Source organism: Schistocerca cancellata, chromosome 12, assembly GCF_023864275.1.
Source record: "Schistocerca cancellata isolate TAMUIC-IGC-003103 chromosome 12, iqSchCanc2.1, whole genome shotgun sequence".
Classification (NCBI taxonomy): domain Eukaryota; kingdom Metazoa; phylum Arthropoda; class Insecta; order Orthoptera; family Acrididae; genus Schistocerca; species Schistocerca cancellata.
In genome coordinates, this window is record NC_064637.1 from 31147412 (window position 1) to 31170640 (window position 23229).

General features: G+C 41.3%; 1 protein-coding gene across 1 annotated transcript in view; it reads right to left on the reverse strand.

The window, feature by feature from the left end:
- The window catches only part of LOC126109417 (intermembrane lipid transfer protein Vps13), a 443304-nt gene that overhangs the window by 385541 nt on the left and 34534 nt on the right, over nucleotides 1-23229 (reverse strand). The window contains exons 8-13 of the mRNA XM_049914452.1: nucleotides 21621-21858; nucleotides 19888-20008; nucleotides 12944-13190; nucleotides 11874-11962; nucleotides 8123-8294; nucleotides 1156-1308 (exon numbers count right to left, since the gene is read on the reverse strand). Of these exons, the coding sequence (XP_049770409.1) occupies nucleotides 1156-1308; nucleotides 8123-8294; nucleotides 11874-11962; nucleotides 12944-13190; nucleotides 19888-20008; nucleotides 21621-21858 (1020 nt within the window). The remainder of the gene's footprint in view (nucleotides 1-1155; nucleotides 1309-8122; nucleotides 8295-11873; nucleotides 11963-12943; nucleotides 13191-19887; nucleotides 20009-21620; nucleotides 21859-23229) is intronic.

Genomic DNA, 23229 nt, shown 5'->3' on the forward strand with positions numbered 1-23229 from the left:
CAGAAACCGGATGGCAGTTATAAGAGTCTAGGGACATGAAAGGGAAGCAGTGGTTAGGAAGGGAGTGAGACAGGGTTTTAGCCTATCCCCGATGCTATTCAATCTTTATATTGAGCAAGCAGTGAAGGAAACAAAAGAAAAATTCAGAGTAAGTATTAAAATCCATGGAGAAATAATAAAAACTTTCAGTTTGCCAATGACATTGTAATTCTGTCCGAGACAGCAAAGGACTTTGAAGAGCAGTTGACCAGTGTCTTGAAAGGAGGATATAAGATGAACATCAACAAAAGCAAAACGAAAATAATGGAATGTAGTCGAATTCAGTCAGGTGATGCTGAGGGAATTAGATTAGGAAATGAGACACTTAAAGTAGTAAAGGAGTTTTGCAATTTGGGGAGCAAAATAACTGATGATGGTCGAAGTAGAGAGGATATAAAATGTAGACTGGCAATGGCAAGGAAAGCGTTTCTGAAGAAGAGAAATTTGTTAACATCGAGTATAGATTTAAGTGTCAAGAAGTCATTCCTGAAAGTATTTGTATGGAGTGTTGCCATGTATGGAAGTGAAACATGGACGATAACTAGTTTGGACAAGAAGAGAATAGAAGCTTTCGAAATGTGGTGCTACAGAAGAATGCTGAAGATTAGATGGGTAGATCACATAACTAATGAGGAAGTATTAAATAGGATTGGGGAGAAGAGAAGTTTGTGGCACAACTTGACTACAAGAAGGGATCGGTTGGTAGGACATGTTCTGAGGCATCAGGGGATCACCAATTTAGTATTGGAGGGCAGCGTGGAGGGTAAAAAGCGTAGAGGGAGACCAAGAGATGAATACACTAAGCAGATTCAGAAGGATGTAGGCTGCAGTAGGTACTGGGAGATGAAGCTGGCACAGGACGGAGTAGGATGGAGAGCTGTATCAAACCAGTATCAGGGCTGAAGACAACAACAACAACAACAACAACAACATTTCTGAGTTAAAGAGGAAATTGAGCACAGAGAGATTCCAATGCCTTTTTTATCGATGTCTGCTGTCTGTGGGCCGAAACACAAAGAAAGCAAGTGCTGCTGCTGTTAGTGCTGCATTTGTAACATTACTCAGTATCACAATTGTAACATTACTCAACAAGGATGTGGCAGGCACAACACTCACCCCCTAAATGTACCACTGTAAGGGATGAGAATGTACGATGCCATGAGGTCCACCTTGAGATCGAGAACGGTGTGCTTCTCGATGGCATACTGCAGACCCGTGGCTGACATCTCCTTCAGCTCTGACAGTCGAGACTCGGCTGCAGCCTGCAATCTGGAGGAAAAACGGTAATAAGTTTGTGTTTGGCATAAAGTCTACAATGTGAACTATATTCTAACTTCTGTTTAATTTCACAGCTCACATTCCTCCATTCTGAAAAACATCTCGTACGTGTTACAAGCACGATGGTGTGAAACAAAGAGTTATTGTCAAATATTAAGACTTAGTCCTCAGGATATATGCGTAAGATTTTTGTATTGCAACCATTCAGTACAGGAATCCATCCACCACGATCTGTCAGTACTCTGAGATAGTCTTCATGCTTACACAAGGGTCATTCAGAAAGTAAAGAACATTTTGTTTTGGCATGTGGCACATCCAACCACCACCACCACCACCACCACCACCACCACCACCAACCGACCAATGACCTCAGTACTCATCCGCTTCAGTTTGGCAGCAGCTACGATCCAGTACAGTTACATACTGCTTAGCTACAGGACATTAAAATGTGACTAAACTGACAATCTCGCTACGTGTGAGGTGTGCAGTGTCATCCGCTTTTTAAACATGCAAAAACGGCAACCCACCAAAATTTGCAGACAGACTTGCTTATGCTGCACACTGCTTCACTCGTGTAGACTGTATGGTCTGCACTTTTTTTTTTAAATCGAATTTCTACGTTATTCACGACCTGCAACATCATCTAAACTTTTAACACTAATTAAGGCCACAGAAGCACAGTCTTTTCTGAATGTACTTCTGACAAAAATGTGTATCTTGTGGGTGGAGTCTGAGATCTTTGTTAATGCTGCCTTTTGAGTTCTTGTGGTGATATTTCCATTGGAACTTAAAAACACTAAAACACGTATTTTTTAATTTCTAACATAGAATCAAATATCTGTTTTCATAGATGTAGTTTTAAAAACACTTTAATAGTCTTTTAATAATGATTTATTTTCCAAAATAAGCTTTCACTCACTATTTTAATCCTTTAGTGGTTAGATTTCCAAACATGGTGGAACACACATTTTTAATTTCTGATCGAGAAACTAAATATCTACTTTCACACTTCTAGCTTCAAAACTGCCTTAATAGCAACTTTTCCAAAAAGCCTTTCATCCCTTATTTCTCCCCCTTGAGAGTGGAATTTCAAACAATCCCTTCTAAAACAATGCCTAAAGCATAAGATCCACACCCTCTCCAAATTTCAAGTTTCTATCCTTGGTGGTTTGGGTCAGGAGATGATAAGTCACTGAATCAGTCTGGCTCTATTTATACCCTTCACGGGTTTAATTTCCCAAAACAGTGAAACACTTATGTTTTCATTTCCAAGCAATAAGCCAAATACCAATTTTCAAATAGCCAGCTTTTAAAATGCTTTCATAGTGAATTATTTTCATAAAACATTTCACCCCCTTAGCAGTTGAATTTCCAAAAACAGTGAAATGCATTTTTTTTTACTTTAATAGAGAAGGCAAATAGAAATTTTTGTAGATGTAGCATTAAAAATATTTTATTATTTCTTTATCAATGATTCATTTTTAAAAAAATTTCACCCACTATTTCACCTCCACTTGGTTAAATTTCCAAAAATGTTTAAACATACATTTCTTCATTTCTGACAAGAAATCAAATACCAATTTTTGTAGGTCTAACTTAAAAATTGCCTTAATAGCGACATCTTTCAAAAAAACCTTTCACCCCCATTTCACCACATTCGGGGTGGAATTTTCAAAAATTCCCTCTTAAATGGCACCTACAGTATAAGAACAACACCCTCCGCAAATTTCAAATTTCTATCCTTAGTAGTTTGGACTGGGTAATGGTGAGTGAGTGAACTAGTCAGTCAGTACGTCGGGACCAACTGAGGTTTACGGTAATGTGATCAGTTCAGAAGAGGTGTGTCATGCTTAATGGCAAACAGAAGAATTTTCACGACAAATATTGCTTGAGCTGGCCCTCAGTGATGACTGACAGACTCAAAGTAAGGACTGAAATAAAAATGTAAGACAGACATTTCACAATTAGTGGACTGCACTCATTTTTTCCAGACAGTTCAAGAACTGTGTCGTATGCGATTGTCGGTGCAGATTTGATCTATAAAAAATGTGTGTACTGGGTGGGTTTGTCGAATTCTGTTGGACGAACACAAAAACAAATGAATGGCAGTTACATTGACATTTCTCAGTCGCTATGAAAAGGATGGTGATGTATTTTTAAATCACATTGTCACTTGTGATGAGACTTGGATATCACATTTCACACAAGAAACGAAGTGCCAATCAGTGGAATGGCATCATTCGCAATTGTCAATGAAACCGAAAAAAGCAAAACTAATGTCGAGCACCAGAAAGATTAAGGGTACGGTGTTTTGGGATCGGAAGCGTGTCCTGCTCATCAAATACATGCCTCGAGGTGGGACCATAAAGGCAGTGGCCTATTGTCAGCTGCTTCAATGAGTTCACCACATGATTAAAAACAAAAAGCGTGGAATGCTAACCAGTGCAGTCTTCTCCTTCACAATAATGCACATCCATGTGCATCATGATTGACACAAGACTTGCTTCAGCAGTTTCATTGGGAAATGTTTTAACATTCACCATACAGTCTGGATTTAGCCCCAAGTGATTATCACCTATTTCCCAAACTGAGAGATTTTTTGAGTGGACAACGCTACAGAAGAGGCGACGAATTTAAAGAAACTGTTAATCAGTGGTTCAACAACTTGGCAGTAACTTAGTATGCCAAAGGCACAGAAAAGGTGACAAAATAGTATAAAAATAGCCTAAATTTGGACGGTGACTATGTTGAAAAGTAGCTTGAGTACCAAATTGTATTTAAAATACTGTTTTGTTTAATTACATAAACAGAAGTTTCTGTAGAAAAAAATGTTCTTTACATTTCGAATGACCTTCATACTTCTGTTCGGAACCAGTGTCTATCTTGGCACAAAAACTGAGGCAATGAGAGCTGGTAAAGTTACTGCAAGAAATACAGAGTAAGCAATTTTATAACTTACAGGTGTGTAGAAATCCCAGTACAATTCATACTATTAATCTTGGGACCACACTGTGCAGATCTCCAGATAAAAAGGAGAGAAACCATGTACTGGCTACTGACAGGGAACATAGAGAAAAAGCAAGTAATAGATGGAGAGGTACTGCATAGAGGCAATGGACAAGGAATTGGCACAAATACACGTACTTGTCGCACAAAATCAAACAATGAAAAGTCCACATTTATGAGACTTTGACAGCTAGGAAACTAGAAGTTTATTGTTAAATGTGCTTGCCTGCTATGACAGTGGGTACATGTGCGCGAGGAGTTGTGGGTGTACGAATGAGCACGTTTGTTTCTCCCCCTTATCTCTGTATGATAGCTAAAATTCTAACCCTCTAGTATTAAATGTGTGTCTGCTGTTCAATGCCTCATGTATGTAGTGGCTGCTGTCATTTCCAAAGGTTGAAGAGTTAAGTACGGTGAAGCACTTCGGTCTCAAAAAAGGTCAGTTATGCTTCATCTCTATGCGTGGACCCTTCTGTTAGGGTCCTTTTTTTCCTTTTTCCATAGGGTGGGTGTTTGGAGACTGTATATTTTTTGTTTCCACCGCCCTCCCCAGCCCTCTGCACAGACATATTTGTTACACAATAACAATAGTAATGCAATATACTGAGACTGAAATGATGAATGAAAATTTTTACTGAGGCCAGGATTACAATTGGGCTCTCCTGCTCACTAGGCAGATGGGCTAACCACTATGCCCCTCCAGCACAGTGGCTTTCCAATACTACACAATGAACACTAGCACGCCTCACTCCTCAAAGCTTATTCCCATTCATGCCTCAGCCACTTGGTATGCCCCCTAAACTCCAACAACATTGAAGAGGCTCTCGCCAACTATATTGGAATAGCAGCTCACTGTGAAACAAAATGGGTGAGGCTGCCAGACACCTTGGTATAGGTGCTTTAATCAAATGAAATTTCTCACCCAATCCTGTTAAGTCTCCCTTGTCCGGGGTTCTGGGTGACTTTTCTGAACTCTACCCCTTTTCCTAAACCTCTCCAAATTTTCTCCTGCCACAGCTTTGTGAGTAGATCTATTTATCTATCAATTACATTACATACGGTTACAAAGACCTTTTCAGGTCTCGTCACAGATGTTTTAGACTTGACAAGGTCTCTGTAACCGTATAGTTTCATTTTATTGAAGTACCAATGACTGGGTTTCAGACTGGATCCTTTGTTTCATTTAATATTGAGATGCTACCCCAATAACAGCTGGAGAGCCTCTGCAATGTTGTTTCAAATTAGGGGGAATATCAAATCGGCTGAGGTGTGAATGGGAATTCGGACTGAGAAGGAAAGCGTGCTAGGGTACTCAGTGCAGCTGTGCGAAGCCACTGTGCCAGGATGGTGTAGCAGTCAGCACATCTACCTAGTGAGCAGGAGTCCCAGGTTTGAATCCCAGTCTTTGTACAAATTTTAGTTTGTCATTTCAGTCAGAATACACACATCATAGATGTCTGAGATTTAGATAGGTCTCTGGAACCATATAGTTTCATTTAATAGTAATGCACATTATAAATTTGATAGCTTTTGTTTTAAGGCATATGTTAAAAGCGAGGAACTGATGCCCGTCTTCTTATTTCTTAGAATATACGAGATGAAGAGCCAGCACACTCCGACTGTGATGAGAAGTAGGGACAGCTTCTACGTGCTTCATAAAATCCGTACACCTGACAATCTTTGACAGCCCATTGTAGCCAATTACTGTATGCCCGTGAAAGGAATTTCTGCTCTTGTCAAAACAATTCCAACAATTGCCCAGAGCCTAGCATCTGATATCAAAGATACTAAGCACTTCCTTCGCTGACTCTTCAGCACTGCCACCCCTTTACCTCCTGGATCCCTACTCGTAACTGATTATATCACCTCTTATGAACTACATCTTTCGTGGCCACGGCCTTGCTGCTATCTAATACTCTCTCATTATAATGTAAACAGACAGATAAAAAAATCTACTCATGAAGTGCACACACGCGCGCGCACACACGCGCACGCACACGCACACGCACACGCACACACACACACACACACACACACACACACACACACACACACACACACACACAAGCATTTAACTTTCACAAGCTTTCGGAGACAGTGGCTCCGTCTTATGGCAGAAGAGTTGAAGGGGAAGGAAGAGGGGTGAAGGAAAAGGACTGGAGAGGTTTAGGGTAAAGGTTACAGTTTAGAAGTCATCCAGAACCTCAGGTCAGGGGAGACTTACCGGATAGGAAAAACTGATTGTTGGGGACAACGCCAAACGGGCTTTAGAAACCTGAGAGCTTAAAGGTGGAAGACACCTCTCAGTTCACCCTTCTGACTTCAAATGCACTGTCCGACTCCTTATACATCTTACAAATTATATCCACGTACACAATTACTTTTCCTTTGAGGAGAAGGTATACAAACAAGACTATAACACAGCAGTGGGCACCCGCATAACACCCCCCCCTCCCCCCCTGTGCCAATCTATATATCCACCATCTAGAGTAACCTTTCCTAGCCTACCAAATTCCCAAATCTTGGTCTGCTTCATCTTCAACATCTGGACTGAGGTCCAAAAAAACCTCTACTCGTTCCTCCAAAACCTCAACACCTTCTCCCTCACCAAGTCCCCCACAGCCCAACGTGCCACCTTCCCAGACGGTGACCTCCACCCTTCTGATGGCTCCATCCTACTTGTGGCTATATTAAACAATAAAAGCATTTTGACAGCTGTCACCCTACCCATACAAAAATCGCTCCTTTTCAGCCTGGCCAAGATGGCATACCTGCACTGATGAGCCGCTGCCCAGTATGCCAGAGGTCTTCACAGACGAGCACTATTACCTCCACACTGTGTCTTCACACACTCCTTGTCCTCCTCCACGTCCAAGAACCAGCAGAAAAAAGCACATCATCATCATCATCATCATCATCATCATCATCATCATCATCCAATACCACCACAGACTGGAGTTACTGAACAATGTCCTTTTCTAGTACTCTGACTATCATCGTGCCCAGAAACAAGGGACATCCTACCCATGACTCTTCCCACCCCTCCGTAAGTCATATTCCAACTGCCCACTCCCATAATCCTACTGGCCTCAATCCTTTTCCTGAGCCTATCATGGACATCTATGCAAATCACTTAGTTGACAGTTTGTCCTGGAGGAACAAATTCTTTATGCACAATACTCCAACTGTCAAAATAAAAAAAAATAAAAATAAAAAAAAAAAAATAACAATAAAAAAAAAATCAAATCGGCATTGTTTTTGAAGTTGAAGCAAGGTTCATCTTCAACATGTTCTCACCCTTCAAAAATGATTTGTACCAGAAAAAACCTTGTGCTTTTGATAAATAATGTCCCCCTTAGGCCTGTTTCAACTTTTGAAAGATCACACTCGCGCATTTTTCCAAGTTTTATGTTAAACTTGACTGCATGACATCACTCTAAATTCTGCTCTTTCATTTTCATAATACACGGCAAAAACGCAACTCCACTGATGGAGTTCTCAAAAATCACGAGACGGCTGCACGGAGCTGGAACTCAAACTGAGCATGTGGAAGGGACGAACACCCCAGCCTACACGAGCAGAACAACACAGCATTGCCAGATTGCTCACAGTGTTGTCAGCCTATCTACTTTCCTCACACACCTCTATGTTTATATGCAAAGTAGAAGTAAGTGTGTCTCAATGTACTTAATATACAGGAGAAATAGATATGATTTTTTCACGTAATTGGCAGGAAAGTGTTATTTTCAAAACAGAAAGAGAACAAACACTTTATTTGTACAACATAGGGTAAACTTACTGGGAAATAGCATTCGACTCTGCCGGAGGCTTGAAGACGTCCGCCAGTTTATTAATTGTCGACGCATCGTACACGACTTGCAGTGGTCTCGAACTGACGTGGATACGCTGGTCGCACCTTCCGTCCAGAGGATTAGTTTCGAACAACACGTTTAGAAGGGCAACCTTCCCGCCTGAAAAGACAGACAGTTTTACTTTCAGAATTAGAAAGATAGTTATCCTAGTATAACACACAAGTGTGAAAACTCTTATACATTATGAATGTCTGTCAAAAGGTAGCCTGCTAGCTTCATACTACAATGATTACAGTTTCTAGTCTATATGTAGTTAGCAGCAGATCAGAACGGATATATAATTAAAATAGATTTTATCATTATGATTAGATGCTATATTTCTCAGGCACCATTTCTTTTATAGTTAATTACTTTCCAAAAACTGTATGAAAAAACTGTAGTAAGGCCAAGATTAATTTGTTTTGCAGTGTGCTTTCTATGCAGCTGATTCAGAATAGGAAGTACCACCGAACCTCCATTTCTTTAAAGAATCAAACTCCTATGTACAAAACAGTTTCAAACTTCCGATTACTTTACAAATAATTGAGTGCATTAAATATTTGATGTTAAGCATGGAAGTGAGAAAAAGTTTAGGGAACATTAGAAATTATGTTTAAAGATGGTTGGAAGTTGTCAAGTGCTCTCATTACAAAACAATGGATGAGTATAGTCTGGGTAATTCGTGCTCCATTTCGAGCAGAAGCTAGTTTCTCAGACAGCTCTCAGACAGTTTATATCACCATACGGGGGAGATGCTGAGCCCAGAAAGGTGCTACAAAAAGACTGTCATAAAATTAGCTTGTGGCCACCAAGCACTTTTTCAAAAGTAGACAACATACACACATGCACTCAAACAATTGCACACATGACCACAGTCTCTGGCAGCTAGAGACTCCTCGCTCTGTGTGTGTGTGTGTGTGTGTGTGTGTGTGTGTGTAGTCTACTTTTGACAAAGTGCTTGGTGGCCAAAAGCTAACTTTCCAAGAGACTTTTCGTTGTGCCTTTCTGCGACTCAGCATCACTGCTATATGGTGAGTAGCAACTATCCTTTTCATTATATTGCTTCATTCCATCCTGGATTTTCCATAGTTCAATGTTGATTTTTCTATATCTCCTGAACCATGTGTCTTACAATGATACAGTTTTGTGGACATATTGAATGGCACAGATTAATATTTAAAACAGAGTTAGTAGTAAACTATGGAAAGTCCAAAATAACAACAAAATAGAACAGATAGAGTGCTATTCACCACATAGAGGACATGTCTGCATGTTCATCTTTTCAGAGATGGTTGCGGGACTCGGCTGTTCAGTACAGTATGTTAAATCAAACACCTTTCAGCTGTCTAATTTCCAAACTGTTATATTATTTGGCTACCCGTTTCGGAGATTTACTACGGCATCTTCAGGCCCCTGCGTACTGACAACAGAGGTAACAGTATGAAATAATATAACAATTTGGAAATTAGAACACTGGAAGGTAGTATATTTGAATTCCCCTGCATAGAGGAGATGTTGAGTCGCAGACAGGCACAATAGGAAAGACTGCTGAAAGATTTAAGCTTTCTGACAAAGTCCTTCCAGTGGTAGGGCTTGTATGTGGACATATCTGGCAGCTGACAGATCCCCCTACCAAGTAATCCCTGCAGTTCCTAACCACAGTGGTGGAGCCTTTGTCGGTCAGGATCAGTTTTTAGGTGGTGGACTACAACTCTATTTGCAGATTTGAGACTGGTTTCCATATTGAGGGATTTTGGGAATGGCGGTGAGGAAAGATTTGAAGTCACGAAATTCTTTAATGTTATGGGGGGAAGGGGGGGGGAGTCTGAATAATTTGGGCATAGTTGGGGGTGAATCACAGTTTGATGGAGGAGTGAACTGAGTCAGGAGGAGTTCAACATTGACTTTAGTTTGTGTCCAATTGGTAGGGTTGGTGGCAAAAGTGTTTCCACTGTAGGGACTGGGAGAAGAGGAGGAAGTGTTTAACAATTAAAGCATGATTGAATTTTGGAGAGGTCCAAAAGGCAAGGCCTTTGGAAAGGAGTGATATTTCTGTGCAACTGAGGCTTTTGAAGGACAGGTTCACGACTGTACCTCAGGTTTCTGAATTCTGAATGGTGGTGGGAGGGAGTTTCTGAGGGTAAATGTAGGTCTGCGAGGCAGGAATTAGTGGTTATGAAGGGTTATGGGGGAGATTTGATGGAGGCTCTTGTAAAGGTATTGGGTAGTGGAAGTCAAAGGTGGGGAGTAGTTGAGCAGGTTGGAGAGTTTTCTGAGGTGGTGTCATGCATGTTGCTCTAGTTCTAGAGGCCAAGAGATTCAGCAGGATGCAGGAATTTGGCACTGCAGAGCAGGAGAACTTTACAGATGAAGAGGAGGTATTGCAAGAAGGCTTGGGCAGATTTATGTCGTTTCGCTGGAATAGACTGGTGAGGGCTAAGGACTAATGGATTCAAGACAGACAGAGGTCACAGTGAAAGGAGGGGTTGATGCTGGAGATTGGTAGTCTGATGGTCTGGCCATTTGGGGGGAATCCATGGACTAGGTAACAATGTAGGAACAGCATGTGGGGTCTGGGTCTGGTTAGGGAGAGGGAAATCTCTGTGTATTTGTGTAGATGAAAGGAGCAGGCATTCATAGTGGATGATAAAAAAAGGGCAAATATGTGGGGGAAAATGCAAAAAGGATGAAATGTAAGATGCATAGTCAAAAAGATAAAACCTGAGGGAGTAGGTCCTAGAGAGAGAGAGGGGGGGGGGGGAGGGAGAGAGAGAGAGAGAGAGAGAGAGAGAGAGAGAGAGAGAGAGAGAGAGAGAGAGAGAGAAACGAACTAAAATCGACGAACTGAAAGGCAGATCAAAGAGAAAAATAAATAAAAAGATGATAACAGTGGGATGCAAGTCAGTGGCTGACTGTTTGTGAAGAGAGGGGTCGGCAGGTATAACTGGATATGGTAAGGTCAGTATCTACATGCTGCAGTACGGAAAAAGAGAGCAGACGTGGTGACACTGAGGATGGGGGAGAGTTGGTCAGGTAGGTGATAAACTAAGGCACAGGAAGGTATACAAAAACACACAAAAATCAAAAATACACGAGTATGAATGAAGGTATGCAATCTATTTGAAGTTCCAAAAATAATTATATCAATGGGAAGAATCTGAAACTTGAGACTGTCCACATCAAATATGCCAACTACATACACCACCTCAATTTCAGCAGCTGCCATCCATTCCATGGCAGTCCCTAGCATACAGCCTAGCCACCCTTGGTAGTCCCACCCGTAATGACTAGCAGTCCCTCTCCAAGCATGCCTACAGTCTCACTGACATCTTCACAGACTGAACTTACCCTCCCAACCCTGTCCAAAAGCAAATCTCTTGCACCTTATATCTCCAATCTCCTATCACCAATCATCTCCCACATACCAACCACTACCTCATGTTATGCCTTGAAATGTGTGTCTAGCCAGCATAGCGTATAGAGGCACAGCCCTCTAACTTACCCTGTGTGTGTGTGTGTGTGTGTGTGTGTGTGTGTGTGTGTAGGGGGGGGGGGGGGGAGATTATTTACATCTCACAACAGACAGTAGCATTTATTATGGTCCACTACCTCTGTATAATTGAAACAAAATAGTAACATCAAAAAGGGAAGTTTAAAACTGCATCAAAACTGAAGTGCAGCTCAGCTCGTGGTACCAACCTGCTAAGTTTGTGGAGCTGATAAGCTGCGGCCGCTGCTCTCCCGTGTCCAGCCCAAAGACTGTGAACTGCCCGACAGCTACGTCGACCCTGCAACAAATCACAGATAACTCCAGTTAGATGGAGCCGACGAAACCTTTTCTCGCTGACCAGCATTAATCTTTGCTCTGAATTGAATAACCTTCAAAGAGCTTCCTTTCCAGGTGAAAATGTGCTCCAAACATGACTCAACGAAGTCTTTGCCTCAAAACCACTATTTCAACAGTTGTTCTTGCTGTGGTCTTCAGTCATGAGACTGGTTTGATGCAGCTCTCCATGCTACTCTATCCTGTGCAAGCTTTTTCATCTCCCAGTACCTACTGCAGCCTACATCCTTCTGAATCTGTTTAGTGTATTGACATGTTGGTCTCCCTCTATGATTTTTACCCTCCACGCTGCCCTCCAATACTAAACTGGTGATCCCTTGATGCCTCAGAATATGTCCTACCAACCGATCCCTTCTTCTAGTCAAGTTGTGCCACAAATTTCTCTTCTCCCCAATTCTATTCAATACCTCCTCATTAGTTATGTGATCTACCCATCTAATCTTCAGCATTCTTCTGTAGCACCACATTTCGAAAGCTTCTATTCTCTTCTTGTCCAAACTATTTATCGTCCATGTTTCACTTCCATACATGGCTGCACTCCATACAAATACTTTCAGAAACAACTTCCTGACACTTAAATGTATACTCGATGTTAACAAATTTCTCTTCTTCAGAAACGCTTTCCTTGCCATTGCATCATTATTGCACCATCAGTATATCAACAGTTATGAAATTGAAAAGTTATCCCAGCACTGACAGACTGTTATAAATAGTAAAGCAGAAAATATTACTGGTGACTAAAGTCTCTGTTACGTTTGTCTGCTGTGTTCATAAAACTTGTGAAAAAATGCTATGAACTTATGCACCAGGCCAATAACAGTAAAACTGGCTCATTCCTCACCATAGTGAACTATCAAAATTACAGTCAACAGAACAAGCAACGAACTAAACTAAAGCAGCTCCCTCCTGCAGATGAGATTCTCACCTCAGGGCCTGAGCGGCCGGCCGCCTCTTCAAGCTGACGCTGACACCCGCCAAGTCGGCCAGCATCACCCGAGGCGTGGTGTACGCGTCATCGCGAACCTCCACCTGCAGACTTCCCAGTGTAAACTGTGCACTCAGCTCCACAAACTCCACGGGATACTGAGGTGGGGCCGCATTCTCCTGGTAGTCGATCGCTCGGAACAGCTTCGCCTTCTCTTCCGGTGTCATCGCATCTTCGAATTTCTTTGCTGTGAAAGACAATAATGTAAGTATGCATGTAACCGTAGCATATTCACAATACCATTTCGTTATTTATTTAATTATTGCTGTGATCCTCTTAAATTTGGTAAGACAGAATATTGCATTAGTTAGAATCCAAACCATTAGTAAGTAAGAATATAAACTACTGGTATTTTTATACTAACAATGCAGGCTGCACGGGGCGCATACTAGCATAGAGCGGGAGTTGTTGTTAGTGCCCAGTTTGTGTTGTTAAGATTGCTCATGTCTGCGGAAGGAATTTTCTATATTAAACTAATTACAGTAATATTAGTACAGGAAACCAACCAGTTACAGTTTGCAACAAAGTAGTCGTATTTTCTTTTCTTTTTTGTTATAGTGGATTTTATTGAAGTCTGCCATTTTATAAATCGACAATGCTAAGTTAATATTGTTATCATTCAATCAGCAACATGTGATAGCCATCATCTAGATCCTTAGTCTTGAAAACATTTATTACCATGGTCACAGTGTTTTTGTAACAACAGGGACACTAGCCATAGCTAACAAAGACATGAGAAGATAGACAGCCAAGTGGCAGTGTTCCAAGGTGTAAACACTTTAAACATAGACATCGGCAGACAGATATATACATTTAGAGGAAAAAAAAGAAAATGGAGATGTGTTTGCACAACACAGAATGTCAACAACATCACTTAGCATGGCCCAGAATGGAAAGCTGAAAATAAGGTTAATATATGATCTGTGATACGAACAGTGTGATTACAGTGATAGAATTGACAAACTAGCAATGGTAGTAAAGTTTATTAATGGCTAAAGCAAAACTCATAGCAGATGTTATTGACAAAAATTGTACTGGTCTTTTTCCACAGCGTAGAGAAGTGAGAAAAAGTGTAATGCAAACATTTTGAAACATCAACATTTATTTGATGGAGAAAAGAAATACATACATCAAAATACAGGGTGTATCAAAAAGAATCATCTGATTAAAAAAAATCATAACTATTATGTTACTTGAGATGTGTGTATGAACAATGTACTGTTGGAAAGAGCAAAAACTTGAGTTTTCCCACTAGGTAGCAGCAAAGTGCGCTCACTTCAGTTCTAGGAAAAATAGTATTTGGACAACAGAAAGCATTTTGTGTTCTACGTTTTGCACACTGTGAGTCAGTAATAACTGTTCAGTGCGATTTTCATACTAGGTATGGTGTGGATCCTCTTACAGCACAGAGCAATGGACGAAGGCATGAAAAATTCCAAGAAACAGGTTGTTAGTGTAAAGGCAAATCGCCAGGCCATCCCCGAGTGTCTGACACAGACGTCGAACACATCCACTGTAGTTGAACCATAAGTCCACAGAAATCCATTCGCTGTGCAGCTCGACAGCTCTACATGCCACCAATGTCCATATGGTGTTTGTTGCATTGACATTTACATATGAAACTAAACAAAATTCAGCTACTGCAAGCTCTTCGTTAAGATGAACGACAACAGGTGGAGTTCTGTAATTAATTTTGTTCTTGGCAAGATGGAGGATGATAGTTTTCTTCCACACTTGGTGTTTAGTGACAAGGCATCATTCCATTTAAATGGAAAGGTGAACTATCAATGTGAGAATATGGGGTTCGAACAACCACATCAAGTTGTACAACATGAGAGGGACTCTACAAAACTTAATGTGTTTTGTGCAGTTTCATGGGAAAAGGTGTATGGTCCATTTTTCTTTGTGGAGAACACTGTAACAGGAAGTACATATCTTGATATGGTTGAGAACATTCTTTTGCCAGAGTTAAAGGTTGATTTGAATGACTACATTTTCCAATAGGACGGGGCACTGTCACACTGACATCTGGAAGTGCGGCAATTTTTAAATCAAAGGATAACTGAATGATGGATCGGTCAGATTGGACCAAATGATTCAGCCTTACATTACTGGAACCCAAGGTCGCCTGACTGTATGTGTATTTCTTGTGGGGGTTTATAAAAGACTGTTTATGCACCTCCATTACCAACAACAATGAATGAACTGAGACATCGAATAACAGCAGCTGTGGAAGCTGTAACTCAAAGCATGTTCACTGCAGTGTGGGAACAATTTGAATACCGCAATGGCATATGCCCTGCATCTCAAGGTGGACATGCTGAACACTTATATAAAGGTATGAAAGAAACCTTTTTGAGTTTTCCTTCACCAAAAAACAAAATCTGTTGTATATGTTTATTAGTTTCACAAATACAGACATGCCAAATTGGATGATTCTTTTTGATACATCCTATATATCAAACAACAAACATGGTATCCAGAATGAGATTTTCACTCTGCAAGGGAGTGTGCACTGATATGAAACTTCTGGCATATTAACCCTAGGACGCCCAAGCCTTTCTAACTTAGATGCCTGGGGGGGGGGGGGGGTCGGCAAGCCCACAGGTATTAAATAATTTTACTGAGGAAAAATTACAACTTTCAAAATGGTTCATGTATTTTTAACTAAGGCATTGGTTTATAAGTGTTGTTAATTGTTATAAATATTGGATTGAGTGAATAAAAAATTGACATATTACAATACAAAATACAGATGTGTTCATATACAATAGACTACTCTGAGTCCTCAACTTCAAAGCAAGAGACACACTTCACAATTTTTTCTGAATGTGTGTTACACACATGTTTATGACACTGTCCGCAATACTGTTTTGGTTTACTTAGATTGCTGTACTTCTGCTTCTTTGTTTTACCTTTCTTACACAAATATGGCACCAACCTTTCCCTGCAGGAGGCTGACGTGCTTCTGTTGTCACTTCTTTGGTTTTCTTTTGTAGAATAGTCTCCACTGTTTGAACAATTTGGTTAGATAACCCTCTTGCATTGGCACTTCTTTCTTCTACCTGCGATTTCGCTAGTTCCCTCCCAGCTTGCAGAAGATAAAGTTTCCGTTTGTTGTGTTTCTTTTCATTCCATCTTGGATGTTGCTGGATGAATAAGGTGGTTGCATTGATAGCACAAGTGTCGATGAGAGAGTAAAATCCAGATAGAGGCCACATCTTTGTTCCCCTCTTTCAGGTGTACATATGCGCCAGTTGATCAATGTTATCAATTTCAACTTTAGTGGAATTATAATATGCATTTATCTCGGTTTTATTCTTCTCTCCTCCAACAGTGCCTTTATTTTGCTGCGTTGTTGACAACATCAGTAAGTTTTTACTTGGATTCGTTTCTGCTATGTAGGACACCAAAGTTACTGGAGGCCTACGTGTTGATGGGTCTGTGAACAAGAACACTGATGAATATAGCTCTCGATCTGACATGTTCTTCAGATGTCTGGAATACGCTTCCTGTTTGACTGGAGAGTTCCTACTGCAGTAACTTTGTAGTCTTGGTATAACTCTTCTGCCAAATCCACCGATGTGTAGTATCGGTCCGTAGTAATATTTTGACCAGTATTTTTCACAGGTGCTACCAGACGTTTGACGACAGCTGCTGAACCCCGTTCTTCTTTCGACAAATTCTGAACATTACCTGCGTAGGATTCCATATTCAAGATGTATCTGCAACTGCATCGGACATCATGTGTGTAAGGATGCCATACTTGCCCGGTTTATCCTTCATAAATACTTTGAAGGGGCAGCGCCCTCTAAACAAGATGAGCATCTCATCAATGGTGTGGTGGACCCTGGTTTATACAGTAGTGGATACCTATCATTCACTTTGTTGAAAACATCACGGATTGCTGTGAACTTGTCTGCTTCCCTTCCTAGCTGGCAAGTACTTTTGTCATCAAACCTTACAATTGCAATAAGTTCCTTGAAACGTTCTCTTGCCATAATACCCTTGTGAACTGGCCGACCCATTAGGTCTGACCGAAGATCGTGTACACTGACAGAATTGTCCTTATTTGCCCCCATAAGTATCAGGATTCCAATAAAGGCATACAATTCCTTCTCATTAGACAACGTAACATTTCGCCTAACTGCCCCTTCATTTGAATGTTTTACTATAACATCCATGATGTCAGGCATCTCCAGGTGAATGGCAAACACCAGCTCGAGTTACTTCTGCCTGCTCTCTTACTATATTAGCAACAGACCTCCGAGGAATTCTAGGCTGTGTGGTTACGTACCTTCTTGCAGACTTGGCCACAATAACATCCTGATGGTCACTGCCTGAAGCTGCACTATCTTCATCTTCTCTAATGTCCACATCACTTTCCCGATCTGAATCATACTCCATAACACCATCCTCATATTCACTTTCACTCCCCGAGTCAGAATCTACATCTAAAATTTCATTCAGAACTCTTTCTAAAGACGAGTCATGTATTCTTTTAGTCATTTCTAAGTCTGGGTGTGAACAGTAGGGAACTTCTCTAACTCACTGAAGTTTACAAGATAAATAACACCTGACTGACATCAACAATCACTTCCTCTGAAAGTAAACCGATTGTTGTGAATATCAAGAATACCAACAAACAAGAAACTAACTTGCATTGTTGTAGAGATGAAAGATACGAAATCCTACTAAGGGAAATTTTTTATAGCCTGGAAGCCCAAGGGGGGGGGGGGGGGGGGGGGGGGTTGTTGGACCCATAATAAGTTTGTTTATTTTTCTTTCAAAGCAGGAATTTTCTATAAAATATATTGACACTAACGTTTCATAAAATAGCCAACAAACAATAACTCAAAGGGAATATGCAGTATGAAAGTTACTTGGGCAAAAGCAGGGGACGTAAAAAAATTGTGGGTTCAACGAACCACCACCCACCCCCCGCTTAGGCGTCTTAGGGTTAAAACTGTGTGCTGGACCGAGACTTTAACTAGAGACCTTTGCCTTTCACAGGCAAGTGCTCTTCCCTGCGAAAGGCTAACGTCCCGGCTTCAAGTCTTGGTCCAGCACACAATTTTAATCTACGAGGAAGTTTAATGTGAGTGCACACTCTGCTGCAGATAGAAAATCTCCTCCTAGAAACACCCCCAGGCTGTGGCTAGGCCACGTCTCTGCAATATTTTTTCTTCCAGGAGTGCTAGTTCTGCAAGATTCACAGAAGAGCTTCTGTTAAGTCTGGAAGGTAGGAGACAAGGTACTGGCAGAATTGAAGTTGTGAGGATGGGTCGTGAGCCATGCTTGGGTAGCTCAGTTGGTAGAGCACTTACCCACGAAAGGCAAAGGTCCTGAGTTCGAGTCTTGGTCCGGCACACAGTTTTAATCTACCAGGAAGTTTAACAAACATTGTATGTTTTTACTTTATCGACTATGTTTTGTTTTCTTTTGTTTTCTTTGTAACTACCAAATAACAACAAAAACCATATTTTCTCCTTCAGTACATACACAATCACTGTTGTGGCAGCAGCAATAGTACAAGTACTGCCAGTATTAACTTCATTAGTTCATAGTTAGTATTATTTGCTCATAATGTCACAAAAGAAACTCAAATCATTTAAAGCTATTTCTCATATTAAAATTATTATTTCTTAGGTAACTATGATGTAAAAATGTCCTGTATGTGTGAAACGCTGCTCCAACGTAAGAGATGGCTTGATAGCCATGGTCAGGACAGGTTAAATTAATAAATAAATAAGTAAATACATAAATAAATAAACTACACTCAGTGCCAAGATAAACAAGTATTATTAGAGGCTACAGTAATTATGGTTTAGTTCTGCTTTGTTTGTCTTTATCTCTTTTTTTAGAGATGAATCTGATGAAGAAGCAGATCCAACATAGGAAGCCTAGATTTTTTTCAGGTGAGATGAGACAAATTAGTGGCAAAAGGAGCAGGAAAGGAAGAAACTAGTATTGCCCTGACCGCAACACACCTCTCTGCATGCCAGAAAAGCTCAGGCTTCTCCATATAAAAACCAATTAAGTGTGAAATTGCTGAATAACTCATGCCAAACATTTTTTTAAAGGAGAAAAAATAATATTTGCTGTCATCACTATTGTAAATTTTGTAATCTATCAAACAACTAAAATAAAAATGAAAAATAAACCTTGAAGCTTGGTCATTTTTATTGCGCACAACCATTCAAGATACATTAAACACAAATATAACAGTAATATTTGAAGTAATGTCATAAAGGCTGGTTCCCTGGGCCCAAAATTTTTCAAAGTGTTCCTCGAAATGTTAACATAAATTCAAGTATTAGGGAGTCTCTTTGGAAGGTATTTGTTGAGAGTGTAGCCCTGTACAGAAATAAAACATGGAAGGCAAGAAGTTCAGACAAGAACAGCACAGAAGTTTTTAAAATATGGTACTCCAGACAAACGCAGAGAGTTGATAGCAGATCAAACAAACTAATGAAAAAGTAGTGAATTGAACTGGGAAGAACAGAACTTTACTTCAGAACCCGATTAAGAGAGGAGATCAGTTGATAGGTCATAGTCTAAGCCATCGAGTAATCAATGAGTTTAGTAAGGGATGGAATTATGGAGATGGGGGAGGCAGGAGGGGGAATTTTACAGGGAGGCCAAGACTTGATATGGTGCACAAGTTGAAATGGATGTAGGCTGCAATCTGAAAGCATCAGTACCTACAGGCGACACAATAATGAATAATAATAATACAAAAGGGGGTGTCGATTGAACCTCAGTGTGTAATTATTTCTGAGGAGACTGATCACATTTGAAGACTGCCACAAATCTCACAATCACAGACCTGTGCAGACACAACAAAAACGAGAGTGAATGTCAGACCGTGCAAATATGCTTACCGATGGCTGCCGCAGACAGTGTGTCCTCTTCGAGTTTGGGACTGCTCCCCCACCAGCTGAAACCGCCAAACCAGCTCTGCTGCTTCTGAGCCTGCTTCTTAGCCGCCAAAATTCGCTCTGCCTGCGAGGACAAAGAGAGAGAATGAAATTTAAGTTTCTTCTGCTGTGTAGTGTGTTCTTAACAGTAGCAGAGTAACTTTTGTAACGCAACTTATGTTCACTGCCTTTGGTACATTCTCTTTCCTTGGCAAAGTCTTTGACTGTATGTAGCACAATATGCTAACAAGATACCCTGGGATTAACAACATCTGTCACAGACACTAATCTGTTTACGATTCCTTACCGTCGAGCTACAGTCAATGTGGCCCAACTATTAAAATACTGAAGCTGCTTAAAATTTACTGAACAGGTGCATAAAATAAGGGAACAGCAACCACTCACCTATAGTGGATCAATGCATGGAGCACAGAGAAACATAACAGGAAACAGAATTTAACAGTAGCTTTCGAACACTACAGTGGCTCTCACAAAAATCTCCCGGTTCTCACCACCCACCTGTTTTTAATTTCTTCTATCTCAGCATTTCTTCACACTGACTATTTCTTTCTTCACCCCCTTTTAGTTTTCTACATCTTTAATTTCCCAACATGTATCTCTATCACATACAATGCACTTAGCTTTTTGCTCTTATTAATTTGTGCACAATGTTTTAGCAGTAATCTCTTTCTTGCTTATTACCCTATCTTCCACCTTTAAGCTCTCATGTTTACAAACCTCGTCTGGTGCAGTCCACAACAGTCAGTCTTTACTTCTCATCCTGTCAAGCAAGTCTGCACTGACCTGGGATTCTGGGTGACTTTTCAGAACTACCACTTTTCCTGAACCTCACTAGTCCTTTTCCTTCACCCCTCTTCCTTCCCCTTCAGCCCTTCCGCCAGAAGGAGCCGCTGCCTCCAAAAGCTCGCATACATAGTAACTATAATAGGTGCGTTCTCTTGCCACCACATGGTCAGTAGATTTTTTTATCTATCCACTTACATTATACAATTCCACTAATTCAGTATTTCATGCAAAATAATAATAATATAGAATAATATAAGTTAAAAAAAACTTCCTGGCAGATTAAAATTGTGTGCCGGACCAAGACTTGAACTCGGGACCTTTGCCTTTCGTGGGCAAGTGCTCTACCATGTCTCTGCAATATCCTTTCTTTCAGGAGTGCTAGTTCTGCATGGTTCGCAGGAAAGCTTCTGTGATGTTTGGAAGGTAGGAGACAAGGTACTGGCAGAAGTAAAGCTGTGAGGAGGGGGCGTGAGTCGTGCTTGGGTAGGTTAGTTGGTAGAGCACTTGCCCGCAAAAGGCAAAGGTCCCGAGTTCGAGTCTCGGTCCGGCACACAGTTTTAATCCGCCAGGAAGTTTCATATTAGCGCACACTCCGCTGCAGAGTGAAAATCTCATTCTGGGAACATAAGTTAAAGCTTAAAAGTCAAGAAAAACACACACTTCTAACTTTGTATTCAGTATCTAAATCCTACACTCAAAAGAAGACTTCTGCATACTTACTATATTTTGTAGTATTTAATCACGTCACACATCAGTTTGTCAATACACTGTTTCTGCGTACATCGTAACTCACCTATGCAGACAATTCTGTACCACAAGAGGCCATATCGTGTAGCTACCACCATTAGAAAGCTGAAAAAGTTCAGAGAGATGCCATCCAGTGCACGTACCTCCACCTCGACCCTCTGGCGGATGATGACGATGTTGGTGAGTTCGAGCTCCTTCTCGCAGCGGTCGAGCGCCGCCTGCTGGTCGGTGGGCAGCTTCGAGCCCTTGGTGAGCTTCGCCTTGTACAGCTCGGCATACTGCCTGCACATCGTCCGGTGTGCCTTCATGTGCTCCCAGTTCCAGTTACGGCGGCGCCGCCGCACTTCTTCCTCGAGCACACACTGGTACGCAAATTTCCACCTGTTAACAAGCCGAAGTGTTAGGTCCACGATGGCTCGAAAGCTACGTGCTTGTTTACAAATGTGACTAGTAAGGGAAAACCAAGGCAACGGGGCAAAACTTTATGCTATCTTCAGTTTACAAGCGTTGGATAAAAATATGGTATTTATTTATTTAATCGTGTCCAAGCCATAGACAACCCACATATTACATATACACCCACATACAAATTTGATACACATATGTATAAATAAAACAAACCCAAAATGGGGAGTCACATTACAATATAAAGACAAACATAGTATATATATCATATCACGTCCCGCCAAAATTCAGTGCATTTAACTGCCACTGCCGTAGCGTTTGCCAGATCATCTTTCCTGCGCACTTCCCCCATGTTGCTGCATTTCAGGAGGTGGTCCATTGTTTGGGTCTGTCCGCACTGGCACGTGTCCGTCCCATCTCGGTGTCCCCATTTACACATGTTTACGTTGCATCTGCCCACCCCAGTCCGTAGGCGGTTGAGGGTTCTCCATAATGGCCATTTTAGTTCATTTCCAGAGGCCAATTGTTCGTTAGGTGAGATTAGAGGTGCCTGGTCTCCCGTAGGCAGTGCTGCTTGCCATTTTGACAATCTGGCCCTTTGTTTTGAGGTTTCGAGCAGTTGAACTGAGGTGAGGAAACTCAGTCTTGATTTTAGACGTGTGTGTGGAGGGTTTTGTCCGAAGAGGGGATGGCGCTGGTTGCGCAGCTGCTTGAGGCTGCTCTGCTTCGCTTGCTATAGCTCGTCTGATGTTGGGTGGTGTTATGCCACTAAGCAAATAAAGTTGGCTAACCGGTGTGGGTCTTAGGCATCCCGTGATTACGTGACAGGCATCGTTCAGCAGAGGATCCACTCGTTTCGCATGCGCTGATCTTTCCCAAACTGGGGCAGCATATTCAGCAACCGAGTATTCAGCAACATCGTAGAAAATAGATGCTCAAACATACTGTATTTATCAGAGTATAAGATGACTCCCCTTTTAAAAAATTAGCATTATGTTGTTTCCAGAATGAGATTTTCACTCTGCAGTGCAGTGTACGCTGATATGAAACTTCCTGGCAGATTAAAACTGTGTGCCCGACCGAGACTCGAACTCGGGACCTTTGTCTTTCGTGGGCAAGTGCTCTACCAAGTGAGCTACCGTGCTTCGGTAGCTCAGTTGGTAGAGCACTTGCCCGCGAAACGCAAAGGTCCTGAGTTCGAGTCTCGGTCGGCACACAGTTTTAATCTGCCAGGAAGTTTCCTTATGTTGTTGTCGTTGTGGTTTTCAGTCCTGAGACTGGTTTGATGCAGCTCTCCATGCTACTCTATCCTGTGCAAGCTTCTTCATCTCCCAGTACCTACTGCAA